This window comes from Micropterus salmoides, unplaced genomic scaffold (assembly GCF_014851395.1).
Source record: "Micropterus salmoides isolate LMB-PRFRI ecotype aquatic unplaced genomic scaffold, ASM1485139v1 Ms_hic_scaffold_13, whole genome shotgun sequence".
In the NCBI taxonomy this organism is placed as follows: Eukaryota; Metazoa; Chordata; class Actinopteri; order Centrarchiformes; family Centrarchidae; genus Micropterus; species Micropterus salmoides.
Genome location: NW_024040374.1, coordinates 33857315 through 33876523, shown reverse-complemented (window position 1 = coordinate 33876523; position 19209 = coordinate 33857315). Strand labels below are relative to the sequence as shown.

Below are 19209 nucleotides of genomic sequence, written 5' to 3'. Positions count from 1 at the left end.
CAGATTTCACTCGCTGGACGTGCAACTCTGTTTTTTCTACCTCTACACAATTTTGGATACCTAAAGAAACTGTCACAGAAGATAACGTTTCCTTCCTGCAGAAGAAGGCGGATAAACTCTGCTTAACTGAGAAGATCACCTCCGTGTTCTACCTTCTCAACCTAAGTCAACTTTGCTGATTCCTTTTGCTGCCGCCAAAGAATCAGCTGTGCTGTTGAAACTACCAGCATCATCAGAACCGAGCCGAGAGAAAACTCCGCTGGATTTCCTAAAAGGACTGACGCATCTACTCGCTACCAAAGCGACACGTAAGAGGCTTCAGTATGTCTGGGCAGTTCTATAACTTTTTTTATTGTAACTCGTACAAGCTTCATGTGGTGAGTTTCTGTTAAGAAACTCCAAAGCGATATTTAAAGCACGTTGTTGTGTCCGGTACCACTCTCTGGGCTGCGACTGCTTTGTTCCTATTACTGTGTGAAAACATATCAGTATTTTTATCAAGCCAGGGAACACGGTTGCTGAATGAAAGTTCACTACCATCCCTCTCATTGATAAAGTTGTAGCTGAGTGTTTTCAAATGTAATAAGGATTTCTGGTGTTGGCTTCTTTCTGAGAACAGATACAATTGCACATTCTATCCAATCCAAAGCCAGCAACCGCTGCTGAATGAATCATTCACTGCTGGTGGCTGTAGGATAGACTGGTTTATTGTATATAGCTTTCTCTGTGCCTTTCTCTCCTCCTTCTGCTTACTAACCCCACATGCACACACCACGTGATCTCTGAAGCTAACCTGACCTGTGACCCACAGCGGGCTAGCATCAGAGGTCTCCAATATTTTTTTAGTTCAGGGTTAGAGTGATTTTCCACCATCTCGATCTTGAAATCACATGGTTTGAACCGGCATCTTGATTCCAAAATCAGCTGGCCTCTAGCCCGATTCTGAACCGGATCTGACCACGTGGGTGGTCTGATCCACCCCCCTCTCTTAAGCTTGATTTATACTCCTGCGTAGGGTCTACGTGCGTAGCTACACCGTAGGCCAAACACGTAGCCAGGCATTTATACTTGTGTGTCCGTCAATCTGCAATTACACCCCAAATGCTAGTCGGCAGTAGCGCTACTGCGTCCATTGTGTTGACTTTTGCCGGCCGAGCAGGCTAACTTCTGGTTTAGCGCTCCCCTAACGTAAATGGAGGTAAACTTGTAAACGTGCGACTGGTGTAGCCTTTTCAAATGTTATCGACTGAATGGATCACATTTTGATAGTGAAACGAGTCATTTAGCCCAGGTTGTGACAGTCAAATATATTGATCCACCATGTTACAGCCATATTGGCCACTAGTAAAAGTTACTTCAAAGCACGGGCACTTCCTGTCGGCTCGGAGGCATTGCAAGGCTACCCAGCCGACCAATCACAGAGCTTATGGTCCGCGTCGCCTCTCATTTTTGAGGAGGCTCACGTCAGGCTACTCCGTAGTTGACGGCGTGGGGTAGGGGGCTACGCAGAGGCTACGCCGTCAATTTGATGCAGAAGTATAAATTGCACTTCAGACTCTCCCCCTCCTTTGTCTCTCACTCACACCCACACACGCACACACATGCTGGATTGTTTTATGATTTGTTTATTGACTTTATTTCATTTTTGCTTAGAATAGCTAATAGTGATTTACTTGCTAAAGTTATTGATCATTGATCTATGCTTGAGTTGAAAAAATCCTATTATAAATTTAAGAGTTTGTTGCCACGGCCAGTGTGCAGATTCACCCTTCTCTGTTTGCCATTAGTAGGTGGACAAACCTTATTTTAGACTGATCATACTTGGCTCATATTTGGTTATTGGTCCCTGATTCCAGGGTGGTCCCCCGTGTTTATTAATTATAATTAATAATTTTGAATATTAATATTTTATAATATTTATAGAATATCTTTGATATTCAGCTAATAACCAAACCTCACCATATGTTGACAACCCCCAACATATCTGGTGCCCCGTGTGAGGCCGTCTAAATACCAATATTATTGCAACAATTATGCATTTTTTCCCCTCTTTATTCAGTTGTGTTGTGGAATTTTTGTTTTTGTTGTGCACCAGTGGATAGTAATTGCATTTTTTGGCACACTTTTGTTTTATTAAGGGCTCTTAAATCCGCTAGGTACCCTCCAGGGAGCTAGTTATTGACAAACTAATCTGTAAGCTAGAGTGACGCCACTCAAATTGTTGTTGATAAAGGGCTCTTAAAGCCGCTTTTCGACCAAAGGTATCGGGGACTTTTAAGTCCCCAGATCTCTTTTAAAAGGAACTAAAAGGTTCCTTCAGCCCACTGTTATGTGCGTTTCCACCGTGGTCTAAAGACCATACAAAGCGATGCACAGGCATCATTATTTGTAACCACTATCCATGAGCAACATTTATAAATGAACATCAGATTTTACTGGAATATAATGAAACTATAGGCTTTACTTGACCATTAAAGCAGCTTTTTTTATGCGGGAGCTATAATGAAGAGACACACAATAAAGTTCTTTACACCTTTAGGCTATTGATAGCCAAACAAACTGGATCACGCCATAAAACTTACAATAACTCCAGCACAGAGAAAGCAACACAAAAATAAAATCGCGACAGTTTGGAAGGTTATTAAAACACTTCCAGCCTACCTATATTTAATGCCAATGTATGATCTCAGGTGGACATCGGCGAGACTCCTGTGGCTATTTGACTGTTGATTGTGATTTATTGGTTTGCAAACAAAGGTGGAAAAGAGAGGAGCAGTCGTAGAAAAACAGCAGACATTCTCCAGTTAAAGCCATTTAAATGCAAGGCATGCCCTGAAGTACCGGTACTTTCGGAAAGTACTACCCCCCCCCAAGCAGGGACTTTTTGGGGGGTAAAATGAACCCCAGAACTACATTTAGACCCTGGTCCCTCCAGTGGAAAAACAGTGAGTTCCTCCAAAGGTACATACTATTGGACGCTGCATGGACATATGCCGCCATCTTGGTGAAATGTATGTGGAAGGAATGGTGCATATCATCTGTGGAGCTTCATATAGGAAGAAAGAAAAATGCTGCCCTGAGCAGGAAATTTAGAAAGCACCTTGCATATGGCTGTACAGAGTTGTATGTATTTGTGAAAGTGAAATGTCAAAAGATCAAACAAGTGCTCTAACATGCCTTACCTGTAAGCCACGGAAGGTGTAGTCCAGCAGGCGTGTGATGTCATTTCCTGCCAGATAGAGAATGCGGAGATGTTCAAGTCCCTGAAACATGTCAGCTGTCACTAGGTGGATCCTGTTCCCGTTCAGAGCCAGCTCCAACAACTGACCCTGGTTCTGGAAAGAGCCAGGCTCCACTGCTGAAATGGTGTTGTTCTGGAGGAGAACCAAGCATCCAAGGTGAAAAACTAACTAAGGAACTGCTGCTTTGGTACTGTTTTTTAATCATTTGCTGTTGGAACAGGTATCTGACATGGTTCCATCTTGGTTAGAATACATTTTTCATTACTAGTCTGTTTCCAGGTGTTGGGGAGTACTACTGCATATGTGAAAAAATACTTTTTGTCCAGAGGGAGCTGTGTGAGGTCTGATAAATTACCTTAAATTATTATTTTTTTTTAATATATTTTTTTATTATCAGGATAAACTCTTTTGTATGGTTTCTTAAAGTGTGTAAGTTTTAGTGACATGTAGTGGTGAGGGTTGTAAACTGCAACCAGTGGTTCACGGTACTTCAGTGTGTGTTCATGTGCTCTTACGTCAGAATGTGGAATCACAAGTGGACACTACTACAAAGATGTGTTGGATTAGCATTATCAGAGCATGTAAATGACACGCAGACATCCCTATACATACTTGTATACTTCTTTATGTCCCATGTATACTTTATTTCTCTTTTTGTAATAAAGATTTATATTCAGATTATTCCAAAACTACATGAATGGTGCTCAGCCCACCCTTTCCCATGTGGCCGACACGTTCTGTTGGCTATTGTGCTAATTTTTCTTCTTTTCTTACGTTTAATAAACCAGACGACTACTACCACTACTACTACTACTACATCTACACCACTACTGTTACTTCTTCTTGTTCTTGTTCTGTGTACGTATTCAACACAGTGATGAAACACGCTCTGTAGAGCCATTTGTCCGTTTGGTGCAAGTTGACGACGTCCATTTAAGGGGACCCGCGGCATATGTAGATAGATATGGCTCATTCTAAGGTAATAAAAACATAATGGTTCATTACACCACAAACACCACTATGTGTGTGTTTGTCACCTGCAAGTACAAGTAGTGCAGGTGCCTCAGCAGAGCGAGGTCCCGTCGATGGATCTGACCAATCACATTGTCCTGGAGGAAGATGGTCTGGATGGAGAGAAGACAAGATAAAGAGGTACAAAGGGAGAGTTTAGGTCAGAACTGGTATATTTTTCAAAGAACTATGACAGTGATCTGTGTATCGTTGGTTCTTTAATTCTTGGATCAGTTAAGATTGATGTTTAGTACAATGAACCAACCTGTGTGGATGGAGGAATGTGTTTGGGGGTGTCCCTCAGGCCGGTGGAGCCACACTCCACCGTGAGGCTGTAGCAGCGACAGCTCACAGGGCAGGATGGAGATGCTCGACCAGGTGTGTGGAGGGACAATAGGAGCACCGAGTGGAGAAGTACCAACAGCACAGCCATCACACCAGACAGACAGCACTGAGAATGAGGAGAGTACAAACACAGACCAATCATGATGAACACTCTGCATTAACAACTGAGCTTAGCGTTTTAACTGACGGGGCCAAACAACAAGCAGAGTGTTCAATCCAAACAAAAGTTCATGTAATCATGAAAGCAAGCATTAGTATGGCAGCTCAGAGGGGAAATGGTCAGTCCCACTTACAAAAACATAGCCTGACAACTATGTATGTATATTGAATGAGGTTGACTACTCAATTTATCAATGCATGGATTAGTTACAGATGTTGGACAAGTTGGCAAACAGCACATTTGGGTTACCTCTGAGGTCTTGAGTCTTAAAGAGGTGGTATTCTGCTCATTTTCAGGTTCAAAATCCTATTTAGGGGTTGTACCAGAACAGGTTTACATGGTTAAATAACAGAAAAACACCATATTTTTGTCATACTGCACATTGCTGCAGCTCCTCTTTTCACCCTGGCTTTGTTTTAGCTATGGAGTGTCTCTAAATGATCTTTGTTGGGAGTTGCACATGCGCAGTTCCTAGTTAAGGACTACTAGCCAATCAGAAGCAGAGAAAGGCGGGTCAGCGAAAAGACGGTAAACAGCTTTGATTCAGCTGTAGGCTACATGTTGCCGACCAGGTTGCTAATTTGGACTGGAGCAAGAGTTTCAGAGTGGTGAGTTATTAATCTGTAACAAAAGTATCTTTCATCCATAAAGTTTTAACTGAGCTCTGTCTCTACATCACAGTAACAACTTTATGTCCACTGACTGCCTGGAGGGTAGCTAGTGTTTGGAAGCGCGAGAACGTGTGTGCTGCAGCTCAGTGTTTTTCCACTGTGTTTTTGAGGGCGTGTCGGACTAGTCGCTCAGCGACCATTATGACACGTATTTTCATTGTGACGTCACAAGAAAGGGAAGTAAAGGCTGGACGAGCTGTTTGTAGTCTACACAGAGCAGAGTTTTCTGTGGGAGATGTGGGAACTCCCTTTGGGCTGGACTTTGGGCTTTTTCACTTTGCAAACCTAGTACATGCACAAAAAAGAGATATAACTCAATAAAGGAGAGGGGGAAAGCCAAAAACCATAATACCACCTCTTTACAACAATTCAGAGCAGTACATAATATTTATAACGAGAGCTGCTCAGTCTCTAAAGGTGCTTTCACACTGCTTTATTTTCTGGGATTATTATGACCATATTCCCAAGTGGGCTGAGGACCACGCATAATCGGACAGATTTTTTTCCCTTTTCCTTGGTCCGTAAGCCGTAAACATTCTGTAAATGAAATTCACAGGGCTGGTATTCGTAGTTTTTACACAACGTCACATTCCAAAGAAAACGCTCCCTTGGACGTTATTTTCCCGTTGCCTGCCAACCAATATGCAAGTGATACACTGTTACTTTGAGTTTGTTACTTTTGCGTTGCCAAAATGCTGGATGGTTGTTGTTCCTTCAGATTTACTAATCAAGGAGGAGATAAGCCTGAGCTGTGTTAGGTGAGGGATTCCCCAGAAATTAAAAGTAAACATTACCGCGGTCTGAGCGGCGGCAGGGACCTGGCATTTTTTAACGGTAGAAATGCGGCAGCGGATGCTGTAACGTTATACGGATCGGACTTATTCAGAGTTATTAAAAGAATTTTCATTCTCCAAAAAATGCACAAGTTATAGAATAGAATACCACTTTATTGTCCAGCCAAGGATGGAAAATTGTCTTTGGTCTCACCAGACCTGTAAAAACATCACTATACATACATGAACATAAATAAACATACCAACATCATATCACATTGGTACCGTACATCTCTCCGCCCATCACATCACATCATTGCAGTTTATCCCATACACACCGTGTACAATATACCTTCTGTACAGAAATATACCAATTAGTGCAGTTTATTCATTAAATTTATTGCACTAGGTATAAAAGATCGCTTATAGATATTCCTGTTTGCCAGAGGCACTCTGTATCGTCGTCCTGAAGTAACAAATGAAGTAACAACTTCCTGTATGCTACAGTCAAAACATGAATGTGATGTCATATCTCTGCGTAGGCCTGTCCAATTAACACAAACCTTGGGTTACTACGTTACCATGTCCCACAGAGGCTTTACACAAACTTTGGTACCAATTGGCCACTAGGTGGCACTAAAAAACGAAGCAATTTCATATCTCCACATTAGGGCTGGCCATTATATTATTATAACTCATATCAAAAGACATTAGCGTTTATACCGATATAGTTTGATATTGAGTTAATTAATATATTTCCGTAAAGTCCTGCCAGCGTATGCTCCTCTCTCTCCCTCTCCCTGCCCCTTTTCCACTGCACGGTACCAGCTCAACTTTTTTTGGTTTTCCATTGTGTAAAAGTTGTACTTGTACCTGCTACCAGGTACTTTTTTTCTTATCACCTCCGTCTTATCTGTCTTTACATTCTGAGTAATGTTGAAATGTTTTAACTTAAATCAAGAGACCGGTGTTATGTGTGTCGTTGCTATGACGACCAGCTACATTGAGGGGTACTATCTCTGGGTACTATCTGCAATGGAAAACGGAGCACAGCCGAACCGAGTCGAGTTGCAACTTCGACTACTTTAATAAACCTTACACCCCTACTCCACATCGGTATGTCCAATTAACACGAAACTGGTGCCAGTAGTTTCCCCTGCCACCCTGAGGTTGTGCAAAAACATTAGTGCCAATTGGCCACTAGGTGGTGCTCTTGTTGAAAACTCATGAATACTTGTATGAATATTATTTTCGGTAATTGCTTTTAAATAGACTGGTGTGGTGAAGAATCATGCACACACAGCAGACACCAAAATTTGACCTGTAATCAAGGTTAGTGTGTTTTGGCTCGTAACTCCACAGAACCACATATTATCTTTCACATTCAAAAACCTTATATGCCTATGTTCCCTGAATGTAGCTGCATCTCAGAATATATACACTGTTAACCCAAAAGTTCAATCTATGCAAACAGTTTGAGTAAATACCACTTTTAAAGATTAGTTTTATTGCATCACTTAAACAGTATGAGTATATGAATGAGTGTATGAGACAGTCATTGGGTGTACTAATTTTTGTAAGTTTAACAAACTTAAACTATCAAGTTTTACCTCAGACCACAGTGCTGCCCTGTTGGGATTGGCTCAAAACTCAAGACAAGTCTGTGCTTGTCTGTTGGCGGTTAGAGAAAGTTGCGCCATTTTCTAATTTACACAGAGCAATCTAAGATCTTTGCAATTTGCATGCCTGCATTTTTCTGTTTTTAGCAAGGTTGAAACTGAAAGTTAGAAACCTGGAACATTTCTAGTTTGAAATGTGTACATTTGAATGTGTGTAAATTTAACGTTGACTTATATTTACATTTTTAGTGTTGGACAATTACGACAATTGTGATTTTTGAGTGTCTCTCTCTACTTGTGTCTTTAAATTTCTTGTATTTTTTGTGTTACATACATCATCGGCCATAATTTGAGGTTTATTAGTGTTATAAGTAACTCTGCCTAAATAACAAAATATAAGTTATTTCATATTTTTCAGGTGTACTTAAATCTTAAAGAAGAGTTCTTTGGTGTTCTTGATGGTTTGTGTCCAAGCTTGATGGAAATCAACGGTGGGTTGATGATGGTTTGTGTAAATGGAAATCAACGGTGGGTTGATATTTCTATTTTTTTAAATTTTTAATTTTTATCTCTTTTTTGTTATGATATTGATGGTTAGTTCATACATATTACAAAAACGTATTCACCCACCATCCCTTGTGGTACTTCTCTATATGAACAAATAAACTGGTAAAGATATATTTCTTGTGTTATATCTCTTTGCAGAGCACTAAGCCAACAGCCATTAGATGCATTGTCCTGAGAGGACTTCCAGTCATTCTTGAGGGTGATGCATCTATATTCTTTAAGAGCAGTGAGTAAAGTTTTTTGATTGGTGTTTGACTCAGTTTTTCCATTCTCCTATGTTTTGTTTATTTGGGATGATGAGTTATGATGATTAGCATTTATGAAGATGTTCATTACACTTAAGTTGATTTTAACTTGATAATGTGCTTTCACTATTAGCAAGAGGAAATTAATTACTGCATTTAATATTGCAAATTATACAAAAATTCAAAGGGCTTGTATAGTGACTTGATTTCTGCAAAAACAAAAAACCTAAACCACTGACGGGCTGCTGCTGGAACTTCCAGTCGACGCATAGCTCCACTGAATAAATCCAAACATCTCCAATGTATTTCTAATATTGCCTTTATTGATCTACACACACTTACCCCAATAATTCCCTATTTCTCTATCACATATCACATTTGTCCAAAACACTACCTGTCAAAACATGGGATCTACACCATGAGAGACACCTAGACATGAACACACAAAAAATGCTTGTAATAGCTTGTTTACACAACATTATCTAAAATAAAACCACTGTGAATTATGAAAATCATAATGTTTATGAAGACCACACAGCTGTTTGTAGACAAATTGCTGTTAACCTGAATATGCTCCTTTCGTCTTGTTTCTAACACTATAGAATTTTAATGAGGGAGACTCCCTCATAGACATTCCCGTGAGTATCCTCTGCTATGAGGACACCAGCACTGCAAGCACAGCATCGCCACAACAAACCTCCTCAAGAGTGGGGATCATCCTAGAAGGCAGCCTTGTAATGGAAGCACTCACCAACGTACCTCAGGCAATTGTTGGCAAAGACACATTTTGATAATTTTATTAAAACAAGGTCTTACTGTTATTTTGGATTTGCATCTGGTATTTCACACAGCATCATTGTTAATACATATTTGTTGCTTTGTTGTGTATCTAAATAAAATAAATGAAATGTACGGCATTGTGTGGTCATTGAAAAAAGAATAATTTAATTTGAATTTTCTTTTTCCAAATATTTAAAAATTTTATATATTCGTATTTTTAATAAAACTAGAATTTTAAGTGTATTTGACTTATAATATTAAGTTTTGACTATTGTACTTTTAAGTAGACTCCACTATACATTTCTATTGTGATTACTTAAACCATTTAAGTGTATGTAACTTGCACATTTAAGTTGACTATACTTTAACAAATTAATTTTCTCTACTGTCAATAACTTAAACCATTTGAGGCAATCACTTGACAAAAATGGTTTAAGTAAAATCAACTTATCTGGGTTTACAGTGACATGTTGTTCAAGTCAGCGGTTAGCCAAAAACTAAAGGAAGAATGGAGAAGGAGGGAGAGAGGCATTCTCTCCACAGCTGTAAGTATTGCCATTGTAAACTCTGTGCAAAAAGCTTTCAACCACAAACAATTCTGCATCTCATTTATTGAATCGTCTGCTAAAGCAGCACAGCACTGTGAAACTTAGTCTGTAGAAAGTAACTCCGGTTGCTACTGCCAGTGATGCACCACTCGGCAGGAGAGAGTGGCGCTAAGCAACGTTTTGTGTTTTGTAAAAGCACTGAATACTTCTCTTATAAATGCATGTGCAAAACAGTAACGTTAGTTCTAAAGTCAGGAGAGACTTGCATTATTTTTTTATTTCAGCCATTAAGAAACAAACATACCATAGGCTATTCCTTGCTGTTGTTATGAATATAATATTAGTTAAAAAATAGGGAGAGACTTGCTTTGTGTTTTATTATTTTTAAATATATCTGTATCCTATTGTACTATTGTACTAATACTACTACTGTACAGCATCATCTGGTCTGAGAGGCTGCTGTGTTTTCCGTTCGGCTGACTGTTGACTCCTCAGATTACAGTTTTTCTCAATTGCTAAAACACTAAACCCTATTGTCTGAACCAAATGCTCAGTTGCCTGAACCCACTGATTGAATCAATCACTCTTTTGGCAAAACCATAAGCACTTTTCACCAGTTTAGACACAACTCGCCAACACATTTTCATTGTGATGCACCCATGCTGCATAATGGTGAGCACAGGTGACAAAAGTCAAACACAATTAAAGCACAGGTGTCACCACTTGAACACAACAACTCAAAATTGATCACACTTGTGGCTAATGATGTGAGGGAACACATACAGTAAGCCAGTTCAGAGAGCACTGGTTTGTGATGCCCTACAATGGATAGAAATCTGAGAGGAAGAGTTCGTGTGAGAGGAGGTCGAGGTGGTCGAGGTGGTCAGCGAAGACAAAGAACAGTAATATCTGATGAAATGTATCACAGAGCTATTGTGATTGACCATGTTCTTGTCCATGGTATGAGCATGAGGGAGGCTGGACAAAGGGTACAACCAAACATCAGTAGATTCACTGTGTCCACCATAATCCGAAGATTTAGAGAAGAGAACAGGTAATTACCTTTTTTTGACATTATAGTACAGTATGTAAATGTTGACAGCAATTACTGTATGACATACTATATACTGTACCACAGTATACTGTAAGTAAGTATATGTTTCAGTACATCACTGTACCAATGTACTGTAGTATTGTAATGGAGGGTTGGTCGAACTGTTTGTAGGCCTAGTATTCCATGTATATTTTTTGTAACTCCATGTTCTCTTTTTGTAGAATTGAAAGACTGCCACATGGGGGTGGGAGGACAGGTATGTTCTCCCCACACCAAGAGACCCTAATTGTTGATAGGGTCCGTGAGAACAATGCCATTAAACTGAGTGAAATTCAGCAGAAGATCATTGAGGACCATGTAAATTTTGAGGGTATCAACAGTGTCAGCCTCTCTACTGTTGATCGTGTCCTCAAGCGCAACAGACTGCGCATGAAACAGCTATACAGAGTGCCCTTTGATCGCAACTCAGACAGAGTCAAAGAGCAAAGATTCCAGTATGTACAGGTTGGCATATATCCAGACACATTCAATGTTGATTACTCTAAGTAGTGATTTACTATAGTGGCCTAAATCACTTTTTCCGTATCACTTACAAAACTATATCTATTTCTACAGAGGGTTTTTCAACTGGATGCAATGGAAAGACCCCATGAATACATCTACATGGATGAAGCTGGGTTTAATCTCACCAAAAGGAGAAGGACAGGCCGTAATGTGATTGGCCATCGGGCCGTTGTTGGTGTTCCTGGGCAGCGTGGTGGCAATGTCACATATGTGCTGCCATCAGCAATCATGGGGTTATCCACCATCATGCCAACCTGGGGCCCTGCAACACTCACCAGCTCCTCATTTCCCTCACAGTCAATCAGATGTGAGTTTTCACAGAGGACTCTGTGAGTTTTCACAGAGGACTCCAGGTTAGAGAGTGGTTCAATATGAACCAAGGTTTTATCAATCTTTGCCTTCCACCGTACTCCCCTTTCCTAAACCCCATTGAGGAATTCTTCTCCTCATGGCGGTGGAAGGTATATGAATGCCAACTTTACACCAGGGTAAATCTCCTGCAAGCCATGGGACTTGCCTGTGGTGACATAGGTGTGGAGGCATGCCAAGCCTGGATACGGCATGCCAGGGGTTTTTCCCCCCCGTTGCCTGGCCAGACAAAATGTGGCCTGTGATGTGCATGAAGTCCTGTGGCATGACCCAGTACCGAGACATGATGCTGTGGCTGAGTAATGCACTTATTTGTATTTTTTTGTACTTTATTTTTACATGGGCTTACTCTACACAAGTGGCAAACGCATAAGATTTCTGTTTGTTTTTACAAGTGCTACGTATAAATGCACAAGATTTCTGTTTTGTCTTTTTGTACAAGTGCTAAATGCACAGGTTTTTTTTGTTTTGCAACATGCATTTAGGCCTAGACTGCCGGGGGATTTCCCATGATGCACTGAGCTCCTCTCTCCTCTACTTTCTCTCCCTCTGTATGCAACCTCATCCCATTATTGCATGTTACTAACACAACTTCTCCCCTTTCTGGTAGTCTTGTGTTTTCTCGTCTCTCTCCTCTCTCCTATCACTTCCTGCAGGTTTTCTGGCTCTGGAGCTGTGGAGTCTGGATCTGTGGCTGCGGGTCACCTGCTGCCCCCGTGTTCCTGCTCGACACCCTCTGCTACCACAACTATTGTTACTAGTCCTATTATTATTATTGTTATTATAATCATTAACATTACAATTGTTATCATTAATACTACTATAAATATCTATACCATTTTTCATTTAGTCTATAGCAACATTACCTTTACTGTCTGTACCTCTGTGTGTATATTGTGTAGGCTGCCTTCCTCCCCTCTCTCTCCTTCCATCCCTCTCTTTTTCTCTCTGTTCCTTTCTTGCCCTCTCCCTCTCTCTCTCTCTCTCTCACTCCTTCACCCCAACCGGTCGAGGCAGATGGCCGCCCACCCTGAGCCATGGTTCTGCTCGAGGTTTCTGCCTCTTAAAAGGAAGTTTTTCCTTGCCTCTGTCGCCTAGTGCTTGCTCTTGGTGGAAATTGTTGGGTTTCTGTAAATAGCATCATAGAGTATGGTCTAGACCTGCTCTTTTATGAAAAATGCTGTGAGATAACTGTTGTTGTGATTTGGCGCTATATAAATAAAATTTAATTGAACTGAAACATGGCAGCGTGCAGATAAACAAACATTTCATTAAAACAATCCGCCAATTAACAAATACTATTGCTCTGGAGGACATTGAAGGTTACATTGACCAGTGTTTTCACGAGTGGTCATAGGAAAATCAAAAAGAAACCGCACTGAAGACTCACCTGGAGCGGTCTCCTCACAATGCGCAGATTTTACAGTGATCCATGATTCAATAGACAAGAAATTGTCTAGCTTTGATGCCCGATTATTTACATACGTAACCCGTGACGTTCCCCTTCGAGGGAACTCGAACTGCGTTGGTGACGACACTATGGGAACGAGAATACCCACTATTCCACGCCGAAGCCTCCGCCTGCCCCCCAGCGTGCAGTAACCCGTAGGCACGACTAGGAGGAGAGCGCACGGGTGCCGGGTGCAGAAGGAAGGTCCAGACTGTTAAATCGGATGAAAGTGTGAGGAGTGGCTCAGCCAGCTGCCTCACACAAATCCTGGAGCGAAGCCCCTGCCTCGAGTAGAGTGCGCCCTTACGGCCATAGGTGAAGGTAACCCGCGCACCTAATAGGCCAGTGAAATAGTCTGAACGATCCAGTTGCTGATGGTGTGTTTAGAAGCGGGGAGCCCAGCCTTGAGGGACCCGAAACACACCAGCAACAGGTCTGCTTTCCTCCACCGGGAGGACCTCAGAGTGAAAATACTCAGCGCTCTGACCGGGCAGAGCAGATGAAGTCTCCCGTCCTCCGCCGTCACATGAGGTGGGGGATGAAACGCCTGCAGCACCATAGACTCTGCCAAACTGGACGGAACCTTAGGGACATAGCCCGGACAGGGGTGCAGGATGGCCCTGACCCTCCCCGGGGGGAAACTCCAGGCTTTTGAGGAGAAACCGAAAGTGCCTGGAGATCCCCCACCCTCCTCAGAGAGGTGATAGTGAGGAGAAAGGCCATCTTAAGGGTCAGGTGATTGGCCTCAGCCAACTCCAGGGGTTCGAAGGGGGCCTCACCCAACCCTTCGAGAACCACTGCCAGGCTCCATTGGAGGAAGCGCACGACCAGTGGAAGCCTCCCCAGAGGAACATCCCTCAGAGGGGCGTGGAACGCTGCCATGGCAGCCTCATACACCTTGAGTGTGGATGGGGAAAGGCCAGCAGAGAAATGGTCCTGGAGGAACTCCAGTACCATAGTCACCGGGCAGGTAACTGGGTCCACCACCCGTTCTCTACACCAGGTGGTAAACACATTCCACTTTAGGCCGTACGTCTTTCTAGTGGACGGGGCTCTAGAGCTGAGCTGCGTCTCGACTGCTCCTGGCGTCCTGCCGCCTCTAGGAACTGCACCCCCTCAGGGGCCAGACCCATAGCTGCTACAGGACAGGGCGCGGGTGAAAGGCCCAGTCCTCCGCCTGGGACAGCAGGTCTCTCCTCAGAGGGACCTGCCAGGGCGGGCCCTCCAGGAGTGTTAGATCCCGAGTCACCCCTGTTCAGGAGGTACTGGACCAGCTCTCCGTCTTAAAGGGTCCGATCCTCTAGGCCTATGGGTATTACCCTAGTAGGTATGACTGAGGACTGTTTAAGCTGGTGTCGAAGAGATTCGCCTGGCTTCTAACTGTCTTCTTCCGAACGCCTACCATGCTTACTCTGAGATAGCACCTGATTTGAATAGCCCTAGAGCCAGATACCACCCCAGCCACGCCCGTTAACGACAGCTCTCTTCTCATTGATCAGTGCACTTGGGTATGGTTGCCAGGTTGGTATTTAGTGGCCAGAAAAATAGGCCCCAAGGATAAGTTAATTTCAGGGGCTAGAGCAACCTATAAGAACCTCAAAGATGTTAAACACACTTTACCTAACTAATTACTATCTTAGTGAGGAAATAACTTCAATGTCGACTATCATTCTTTAAATGCAGTGATTATATTTTATTGCATAAAGTTAGCAAGGGCAAGCATACAACTAAAATTGGTTAAAATTGAGTAAAAATAATAAAACTGTTTAAAATTCAAAACCTGATACGAATAGCTGAGCTTGAGTGTTTTTTGGTTATCTTCTTTTTGGAGAGTAAGGGAGGGGAAGGAGTTATCCTGCAGTGAAATCCTTCCTCCACTGCTGGGCTGATGACCCTGGTGGAAACTTGAGGCTTTGTCCAAAGCCCTCAAATTGTCTTCAAAACTCTTCAGTCTGCATTGCATCATGAGTGAGAGAAAATCTTCAGAGTCCGATGATTCTTCAGTTGGTTTGGTCATTGTGGTTACCCTCTGTTGCTCGATCTCTTGAAGTCCCCTGAAGAATCTCTGAAGTGTTCCCTAGTTGTTTGCTGTTCAAATCCCCATCTCTTGTCTTGGGCTCTTGGTCCGGTGCGGTGATGGTCTCGCTCCGAGTCCGATGCCTCTTGAGATCTGCCGAGGAATAACCCTGATCTCTTTCTGGCTTCTCTTTATATATCCTACTCCGTGGCTGATTTCTTTGTCATATCAGCCACCACCCTTATCCTGTCTACGTGACTACTGGCACATAGATTGTTCATTTGTTTCAGAGATGTCCTTGTTTGGTCCACTTATTTCCCCTGCAAACCCTTCTCTCTCAATGACTCACAGTCATGAGGCTGTCACACTCAGTCCAGTATTTCGCAACAAGCTTCAACATGTCTTAACATATTCCTTCAATCACATCTATCATTACATGCACATTTCCAATCAATACTATCAAATCATGACATTTCATACCATAGTTATTCATATTTCATTTCTTTAGTAATTCCTTTCTAATACGTCTAATACATCATTCTACTGATTGCTATACTTATCACACTTAACACATCACATTCATTTGGAAAGTACCTGATTCTCCTCTTGGTTATTTTGTTTCTTATAGTCTCTTGTGTTTTGCAGATGGAAGGATGTTGCACTTCCCTTTTCTCACTCACTGTTGTTACTAAAGGGAGAAAGGCTCCAGTTTTCTTCTTTGCGACCTGATAGCAAGAGCGTTGGGATCTCAACTTATTTGACAGGAGCAATATTGTGTCCGAGTACCACACTCAAGCCGGCCAAAAACGGGGCTACTATCAGTAGGCTGACACCGTCCTGACGGACCCCCTCCAGAAGCCCCGGGACAGAGCAACTGGGGGAAGAGCATACAGTCGTTGAGTTCCAACCCACTCCTAGGATCACTGTCCGTTGGGCGGGCATCAGCACGCTCTTCTTCGCGTTGATCCGCAGCCCCAAACGCTGAAGGTGGGCGAGGACAACATCTCGATGCTGAACCGCTAACTCCCGAGACTGAGCCAAGATGAGCCAGTCGTCGATGTAGGTCAGTATGCGGACGCCTTGGAGCCTCATCGGGTGATGATGGCGGGGATGGTGAGCATCCTGAACCTGAATCTCCTCAGAGATTGGTTCAGGGACTGCAGATCCAAAATCGGACGCAACCCCCCTGACTGGGGGGGAAATAAGTTCTCTGGCCCCGTTTTCCAGCAGAGAGCGAACTTCTTGTCCCAACACCTGGCTATGCCCCGCGTGCACCGCAGTCCAGACCACCCCGTTGAACTTCTGCGGGGGTTGGACACGGAACTGCAGCCTGTAGCCATCCACTACGTTTGCATGCAATGCAAATGTTTGAAAGGCTCCGCCATGCTTCTACATTTTGTGGCCGGTGGCCGCTGTTACGCGTAGGTCCCCGGTGGCACCCTGAAGCGGAGGACCGCCAGGGAAAACTCGCCGGTGACCCACGGTGTATGAGCCCGATCGTTTTCCAGTTGCAACCCCTCGAGGTGGGCAGACTGGTGAGAGCTCGCTGGCGGCTAGCGTGTCCTGAGCGGCAAGACGGCGGGAATAAACAGAGCCTGTTGCCTGAGCCGCCACGAGGGATGGAGACCTCGGTCAGTCTCTCGGGGGGCTGTGAGCGAGAGCGCCGCCTCGCGTCCTCGGCAGTCCCGATGCCCTCAGAGATGTCGCGCTGGGTGTCTGGGCGTCTCTCTTCAGCCGTCGCCGTCCTGGACCCAGCCTGGCGGGGGAGATATTGCTCAAACGCCTCTCCCTGCGTTTCAGCGTGCTGAAACCTGCTGACGACAGAATCCACTGCCTCACCAAACAGGCCAGTAAGACAGAGGGGCACATACAGGAGAAAAGCCTTCTCCTTCCCCTGGATGCCCGAGAGGTTGAGCCACAGATGGCGCTCCGTAGCCACTAATGCTGCCATGGATGCATGTTAAGTTCGTAGCTCTACGGAGCTCAGTCAGGTCCTCCTCAGAGGGACCTCCCCCTAGTTCACAGTCTTGAGAAGATCGGCCTGGTACACCTGCAAGATGGCCAAGGTGTGCAGGCTTGCACCAGCTCGACCCGCTGCCATGTAGGCCTTGCCCACCAAAGCGGATGTTGTCCGACGTGTTTGAACACTTCAAGCAGAAGGAACTGGTTAAAGGAGCTGAGAGGAACCAACTTCAGCGTGAACGACCAGTTTCTCCGGGAGATCCTGGACTGACACCGAGTCCTGTTCCCGATAAGAAAGAAGCTTATTGGAGATGGATCACGGGATGTCATCGCGGTGGATAAACTTTACGTTGATGGCCAGCTGTACCGCGACCGAGACACCACTCCTTGGCTCTACTAAGAACCAAATCCAGCAACAGGTGAACTGTATCACTATGCGATCATTTTTCCCCCCTCTCAGTTAATTACTCCTTGACATATGGCAGGTTAATAGTTATAAAATACAGTGCACGTCTCAACAGTATACTGTGGTTATCTGAGAAAACTGTCCGATAATGTTTTGTGTATTTTCCTCTGTTTTTGTTTCACTGTTTCTTTCTTTTGTTAATGTTGCTCTTTCTCCGCTGTTTACACGTTGATCAGCTGCGCTATTTTCATACTGTTTAATTCACAAACAGTTGGGCACACCGCTAGCACACACACGCAGGCGCATACAATATGCACACACAGACACACACATACAGGCGCATACAATAGGCACACATAGACACACACACATACAGGCGCATACAGCACACACACCACACACAAGGATACTGCACACACTAGCCTACACTACATCCCTTAGTTGAATGATGACCACACTTAAGCTCACCTCTTGGAATTTCCACGGAGTTAGTTCAAGGGAAAAGAGATTAAAAATTTTTACCTAAATAATCTGCAAGCAGACATTGTTCTACTACAGGAGACTCATTTACCCGAGACAGCAGATAAATTCAATTCAATTCAATTCAATTCAATTTTATTTATATAGTGCCAAATCACAACAACAGTTATCTCACAGCGCTTTTCATAAAAGAGCAGGTCTAGACCATACTCTGTGATGATATTTACAGAAGCCCAACAGTTCCCACCAAGAGCAAGCACTAGGCGACAGAGGCAAGGAAAAGCTTCCTTTTAAGAGGCAGAAACCTCGAGCAGAACCATGGCTCAGGGTGGGCGGCCATCTGCCTCGACCGGTTGGGGTGAAGGGGAGAGAGAGAGAGAGAGAGAGAGAGAGAGAGAGAGAGAGAGAGGCAGCCTACACAATATACACACAGAGGTACACACAGTGAAGGTGATGTTGCTATAGACTAAATGAAAAATGGTACAGATATTTATAATAGTGTTAATGGTAACCATCGTAATGTTAATGATTATAATAACAATAATAACAATAAGACTAGCAACAATAGTCGTTGCAGCAGAGGGTGTCGAGCAGGAACACGGGGGCAGCAGGTGACCTGCAGCCACAGATCCAGACTCCACAGCTCCAGAGCCAGAAAACCTGCAGGAAGTGATAGGAGGAGAGAGGAGAGAGACGAGAAAGCACAAGACTACCAGAAAGGGGAGAAGTTGTGTTAGTAACATGCAATAATGGGATGAGGTTGCATACATACAAGTAGAGGAGAGAGGAGCTCAGTGCATCATGGGAAATCCCCCGGCAGTCTAGGCCTATAGCAGCATAACTAAGGGATGGTTCAGGACTCACCTGAGCCAGCCCTAACTATAAGCTTTATCAAAGAGGAAAGTCTTAAGCCTACTCTTAAATGTGGAGATGGTGTCTGCCTCCT

At 43.5% G+C, this 19209-nt stretch overlaps 1 protein-coding gene and 1 long non-coding RNA gene across 2 annotated transcripts in view; one reads left to right on the top strand and one right to left on the bottom strand.

Moving 5' to 3' along the window:
- The window catches only part of LOC119901290 (leucine-rich repeat-containing protein 24-like), a 59375-nt gene that overhangs the window by 14960 nt on the left and 25206 nt on the right, over positions 1–19209 (bottom strand). Inside the window, 3 exon segments of the mRNA XM_038716904.1 lie at positions 3183–3374; positions 4280–4366; positions 4519–4704. Of these exon segments, the coding sequence (XP_038572832.1) occupies positions 3183–3374; positions 4280–4366; positions 4519–4686 (447 nt within the window). The 5' untranslated portion in view covers positions 4687–4704.
- LOC119901292 lies at positions 5334–9545 on the top strand. Its single transcript, XR_005444162.1, has 3 exons — positions 5334–5366; positions 8240–8349; positions 9236–9545. It is a non-coding gene; the product is annotated as an uncharacterized LOC119901292 (long non-coding RNA).